A 6,803-nucleotide genomic window follows, 5' to 3' on the forward strand; every position below is an offset into this window, starting at 1 on the left:
CCACTTCATCTTGGGAACCAAAGTATGATCCTGATCCCACCGTTGAGTTTTGGAATAATTTAGACAATCACACATTAGATGCGTCCAAGTTAACACCTTTACTTGATGATCCATGTGAAGAGGATCCGGGCTATATGGATTGGTATAACCAAATTTCTCATCCCTTCATTATCAATAAGAAAAGGCAAAAGATAGCTGATAAGGGGAAGGCGAAGCCAATCAAGATCACCAACAAGTCTACTTCCGAAGATGTAGTCAAGGCTTTCAATATTATGGTAAGAATGACTTCACTTTATACTATTTTCATATATTAGTTATGGTAAAAATGTCTTCAACCTCATGATTATAAGTTGTTGACAAATGAAAAAATAGGTTGCCGTGGGTAGGGAGATGTTGAAAAAAAATGAAGTCCAAACTTGGTTGCAAAACACCAATGACCGTGGAAGAACAAAAATACCTCATCAAAAAGTGGGATGCAATCATCAACAAAGGACAAGGACCCGAGGAACCCGAACAAAGGCCTACCACTAAGAGGTCTCGACAAGTTGGTGAAGGTACAAGCCAAGGTGGTGCTACCATCCAACCCGGTAATGATGCGTCGGAAGATGAAGACCAAGGTGGAAGAAGAGGTGGTCGTGCAACTAAGAAGAGGGGTCGTGGTTAAATGCCCTTTTATGTACACCTTTATGGTACACTTTTTCTTAAGTTTTAAGTACACTTTTATGGTGTTGCAAACACCTTTGCTTTTAGGTGCTGAACTTTGTTTTTAATGGTCCTTCAGGTTCGGCTTTTTCTATAATTTGAGTTATAAGCCGAGCCTTAAAAATCATTATTGGTGTAATCCAGTATTGGTGTTCCTCAAGCACGATCAGGTTGATGTTCCTCAATTTCATGTTTTAGTGATCCTTGGTATCCTCGTGAATTATGTCTACTGGATCAGGTTGATTTTCCATGGGTCCAAGCACGATCTACAAAGAATACCACAATGTTAAACACTAGAAAGGGAATATAATAACAAGGTTCGGTGCATTCGATAATCACATTATGTGCCGAACTATAAACATTTACAGGTTTCGGCTTATACGATATCCTCAATATGTGCCAAACCACGAACAATATTTTAACCCAAAAATAAACAAATTCATGTTCGGCTCAGACGATAATCATATTATGTGCCGAACCTTGAACATAAGAGGTTTCGGCTTATACGATATCCTCAATATGTGCCGAACCACGAACAATATTTTAACCCAAAAATTTACAAATTCATGTTCGGCTCAGACGATAATCATATTATTTGCCGAATCTTGAACATAAGAGGTTTCGGCTGATACGATATTCTCCATATGTGTCGAACCAGTAACAATATTTCAACCCAGAAATTAAAAAATTATGTTCAGCACATACGATTTTGGATATGTAAGCCGAATTAGTAATGATTCTATTCCGGGCTATTCAGGATGTTGTTCGGCTTACTATGAAACTTTCTAAGCCGAACTAGTGTCTAGCAAAAGGGTTGGAATTGGAAATTATAGGTTCGGAGCATGCATTAAACAGATTCAGTAAGCCGAACCGTTCATCAATTGGTAGATTCGGCTCATAGATGTGAGCTGAACCTCAACCTGTTTCACCGAACCATGATTCAAAAAACCTAACTTTTGATAATTGAGAGCTATAGAAGTGAGATTAACTATAGGATATAAGTGTACATGTGTATTAGAAGCATTGAGTTCCTCATCAATGTCTTCATCATCAGGATTTGGCTCATAAAAATCATCATCTTGAGTTTGTGTTTGAGTTTGAGCTTGAGTTTGAGTGGGTGTAAAATCATTCTCATAATATAAGAAATCAGCCATTTCTGGATCATTGTTGTAGTTGATATGTATTTTCCTAGGTTTTTTAGATGAATGATGACCCTCCTCATCCTCCATTGAATCAAGAATTATAATTTTCTCACTTTCTCCTTCTCTTTCTCTCCTTCTTAACCAAACCAAAACTTTGATTTTTTTTCCTCAAATTTTTCATCTAAACAACTGTTATAATTCTGAAAATTATTTTAATCACTAAACAAAATATTTAATCACTAATCAAGATTATTAACACTAATACGTAAAGGGCAGATTTGCCATTAAAAAAAATTTGGGTTAAGGGGTTATCTGATTTTGCTATTTCACAACCTTTTTTGTCTTCATTCAGTATGCCTGAAAGATTTTGGTATGCTCAAAATCATAGTTCTTGTTTTCCACTACCTATTTTAGTTAGGCTGCTAAAATATAGCCCACGTACTAGGCTTAAGCCATCCCTAAAAACCCAAAGCCACCCCTAGGTTATGTTTCCAGTTCCGCCACTGAGTATAAATACATGCTAGTACTAGCTAGTTAGAATATACAATATTCCTTAGCTTTGCATGGAGAGAGTCAGAGACATGAAATCTAGTTCGAAGTTTAGGAGGTGCCAAACTGAAGAATACCAACTTCATGCTGATAGATATGAAGATGATCGCCGTTCATCTTATGTGTTAAGAATTAAACTCGAGAGAAGATACATCAAGCGGAGACCAGGAGGTGATGGTAGTACTATAAACAGCAAATTTGATACCCAAGGAATGAATATCAATTTCTTTTCAACGACAGAGCGGATCCAGTTTCAGGTTGAAAATCTGCTGTGTGGAATGGGGATTTACGATGACGTTTATAATGAACGTGTCAGTGAGAGGATAGCATCAGATGTTGCTGCCCGAATGCCGGAAACACCGGCTGCTTCGGTACTTTTTACAGTTAAAATTTGTATTCCTGAAAGAGTCGAGGATGAAAAACCTGTAGGTAATGGTGATGATTACGTTTTACTCGTAAACGAATTGGATACAGATGATCAAGAAAGTCGTGCAGTGAAAAGATGGCTTCCATGGTCATGTTTTTGTTAGGCAATTGTCTTCCTAGTCACTGGCATCAATGATTTTAATGTATGAGGTGCTCAAGAATGAGCTGATGACAGTTCTCTAAATTGTAGTTTCCTTTTTCTTTGTTTTTTTTGGACGTGTTATCGCTGCAATTTTGCTTGTGATTCTGAATGTTGTTTTGATGTACAAGAAGGATTATACTCCTTCCGTATTTTAAAAAGAGGGAGTAAACAAGAAAGATTTTATGTCTGTGCTTGTTTTCTGCTTATGCATCATCTGCTCCCATTTGTTTTTGCTTATCTACCAAAGATATCTGGTTAAACTGCATGATTGAAGTTATTCCTTTCGGATTCTAAAATCGAAATGTCAGGACGCACAGTAAATAGATACATATATCCTGAGTTGTTCTTGAGCATAAATTAGAAGAAAAAAAACAAAAAACATCTTACTAACTAGATGAAAATATTAATAAGTTACATCCTGTTTTTCTGACCTACAAGTACACTCTTTTTCCTTTAAAATTGGAGGAGTGCCAAGGCTCAAGAGCCTTTCCCATTTCTTTCATCTTGTAGTAGAACAACAAATAAATAGAATGTAACAGCCAATGTAAAACCAGATAAAGCATATATGAGTAATTACTCTAATATCTTACTCTGCTGATACCTCTTCACCACTTTTCTCTTCCTTTTCGGCCTCTAGCAAGGGCTCCTCATTTGTTTCAGATTCTTCAACTTGAGATGTATTTTCATTTTCACCTGTAGTTGAAGATACAGGGTTGTTTCCTGCTTCCTCTTTCTCCGAACTTGTACTAGATCCTTCATTCTGTGTTGTGTTTACGTCCTCATTTTTTTCAGCATTCTCACCCTGGGTTGTCTCCGAGTTCAGGTTTGCTGTTGAGGTTGAAGACTCAGACTTGTTTTCTGTTTTCATTGTCTCAACACCCCCACCAGTTTCTGTACTCAAGTTCTCTGTTTTCTCATTCTCCTCAATTTTTTCAGAACTCTCGCTTTGCGTTGTATCTGAATTTTCATTTGCTGTTGAAGTTGACAAAGACGAGTCGTTTTCTGTCTCTTTTTTCTCTGCAGCTGACTCGGATTCTTTGTTTTCTGCCCCATTGGCATTTTCAGAATTCTCATTCTTTAGAAGCGTTTCAGAATTCTCACTTTGGTTAACATCAACCATCTCACTCCTTTCTGCGACAGTTTCAGATTTATCACTCGCAGCTGCACTGTCACTTGTATCCAAAGATACTAAACTATCTTCCACTCCAGCTACTGTCGTATTTGATTTTGTGGACGACACTTCATCGGGTAAAACAGTCTCCAAATTACCAGTTGAATCAGTTAGTTCTCCCTTAGCTGAATCAGATGTCACATTTGCAGAAGGTGCCAGTGAAATGGATGAAGATTGCTCCACCTTCACGTCTGCGTCAGGAGTTTCAGTCTGATTAGCTACAACAGTTTGCTGTGTCACCTCGGTCTGATCCTGAGTGGAACCTGAGTTCACATCTGTTGCATTTTGTAGAAAGGAACTAGGAGAAGCTGCAGTCTCAAGGGTCGGAACACTATTTACTTCTGGTTGATCATTAGATTCTGCAGTATTTGTGGAGTTAGATAGAGAAGAAAGAGGAGTCTCGGTTTTGTTATCTTCACCAATAGTAGCAATTTTCTCATCTTCTGACTTCGAGCCCGAATCATGCTGATCAGAGGTAACTTCTTCAGCGATGTTGCTTTCCTGTTCATCAGTTTCTTTCTTTTCTACTTGCTCTCCATCTGAGTTTACTGAACCACCATTTTCAGTTTCAGACTCTACGTCTTGGTTGTCTCGAACTACGGCACTTGAAGCATCATCACCTTTGTAGTTTTCCTCTCTTGCTTCCTGGGTGTTCTTGTCCTTGGCAGAATTTTCACTCTCATTCTTCGATTCACTCTCATTCTTCTCTTCTTTTTCTTCACTCTCATTCTTCTCTTCTTTTTCTTCACTCTCGTTCTTCTCTTCACTCTCATTCTTCTCTTCTTTCTCTTCACCCTCATTTTCGTCCCCTTTGACATTCTTCTCATCTTTCTCTTCACCCTCATTTTCTTCCCCATTGACATTCTCCTCTTGTACATCCTGAGTGTGAAACTCCTCATCCTCGGACGAACTTTCACTGTCTTTCTTCTCTTCAGTTTCTTCATTCTCATTTTCATCTTGTTCCTTGTCATTTTCATCAACAGGTTCCACTTCTTTCTCAGTTTGACCCTCAGAATGCTCTTGATTGTGTTCGTCAATCTCATCATCACCAACTCCTCCCATATGAATCTCCATCTCTGCTGGCTTCTCTTTTTCCTCTTCTTCCTCATCTTGGTTATCTTCTTCCTCCCCATTGTTCTCATTCTCAGAATTTGTTTTTTCTACTTGAGGTAGAAGACCCTTCCTCCCAATCTTCGAAATCTCATGTACATTGCTGCCTAATTTTTCAGAGACATTCGTGATGCTTTCTTCTCCGGTGTCATCTGATTTGTTGACTTTATGAAGTAACCAGATGCAAACAACAAGCAAAACACCCAATTGAATAGCATGTTTTACCTTGAAGCCCCCTTTTGATCTCTGATTCCTACTCGATTGCTTAAACATGATGGAATTTCTAAAATCCAACCACTATATATGTCTCTTTACCGATACCAATAAGAGGCTGTAACAACCTAAACACACCAGCATAATCCGAATTAGAAAGGGCTTATTAAAAAAAAATGAATCAATAAACAGCAAAGAATGATCCTTGACTATTTCTAGCCAGTAATAACTAACAAGAAAATTGAATAGAATATAATGAGACCCAAAATGAAAATCTATTGAATCTCCTCCGGATACAAAAATAAGCATGAAATACAAGAAATTGGTCTGGATTGGCCAAATGTACTAACTATAGATAGTCAAATTTGTAAACTTTTTCACATAAAAATCAAGTGACCAGTGAAGACAAATAAATGTGCAGAATGGGTTTCTGCTGGAGAATTGAAGAAACAATATGTCCAGGAAAATGAAAACTGATGTGATCTTTAAACTGTTAAGAAATTCAGCTTCTTATAAAATTTCCATATATTCTTAATCCAATCTAATAAACACCCAATTTTATCAACCTTAAAAGCTAACAGATCCATAATGTACACAAGAGATCTAATTAGAAAATCAAAGATTCAAACAATAGAGAAAGAGCAGAGATTACCTGGAGAGAGATGATAGAAACCCAGACAGAAATGCTAGAATGTGATCAGTTTTAATAATAAAAAGCAGCTGAATGGGTGTCTTGTTATATCATAAAATAGCGGCAAATGGTTTGACTTTGTGTTGAGGTCAGTTCAGTTAGATCTGCAGAAAAGTCTAAATTTCAACTGAAACGGAGAAGACAATGAGAAGACCCAATAATTCTCAATCTAGTGAGTCTCGGATATGGAGATATTGATGTCTTGTTTTACTCGTAACTTCATTAAATTCTTTACTTGGTTTTCTCACGTGTCGGTGGGAATAATATACTGCCCGTTTCAGTTAACAAGATCCAGTCTTGCGAGTAGTTTAGTCATACAAAAGCTAAAGCTACATTGGTCATTTATCTCTGAAGGTATTAATCGTGCAAGTTTTTATACTTAACATTTTGGAAAAGTAAGACGAGAAAGAAGCTAAAGTGTGTTGTGTCGTTTTTGGTTCTCAAGTTAACTAAATTTTCTTTTCGTCTCTTGGAAGTGTAGAAAAGTAATATCAGAATGAAGAAGTAACATATCGCAAAACAAAATCAAATCTAGACATGGAAAATGTAATTTGGACATCATCATATTTGCAGTCAATATCACTCGTATGTCAGTACCTAAGTCTCCAAAAGGTCCTGAATGTGCAATGCTCTAGGTAAATTTTTTCTAAAATGAGA

The 6,803-nt window shown here is 37.2% G+C and overlaps 1 protein-coding gene across 1 annotated transcript; it reads right to left on the minus strand.

Annotated features, from left to right (window-relative positions):
- Nucleotides 1–3,323: 3,323 nt before the first annotated feature.
- On the minus strand, nt 3,324–6,436 carry LOC113288473 (cilia- and flagella-associated protein 251-like). Its single transcript, XM_026537513.1, has 2 exons — nt 6,108–6,436; nt 3,324–5,583 (listed from the first exon to the last, which is right to left on the minus strand). Exon 2 carries the CDS (start codon nt 5,513–5,515, stop codon nt 3,548–3,550), a length of 1,968 nt encoding a protein of 655 aa, XP_026393298.1. The 5' UTR covers nt 5,516–5,583; nt 6,108–6,436; the 3' UTR covers nt 3,324–3,547.
- Nucleotides 6,437–6,803: the final 367 nt, after the last annotated feature.

This window comes from Papaver somniferum, chromosome 6 (assembly GCF_003573695.1).
Source record: "Papaver somniferum cultivar HN1 chromosome 6, ASM357369v1, whole genome shotgun sequence".
Taxonomy (NCBI): domain Eukaryota; kingdom Viridiplantae; phylum Streptophyta; class Magnoliopsida; order Ranunculales; family Papaveraceae; genus Papaver; species Papaver somniferum.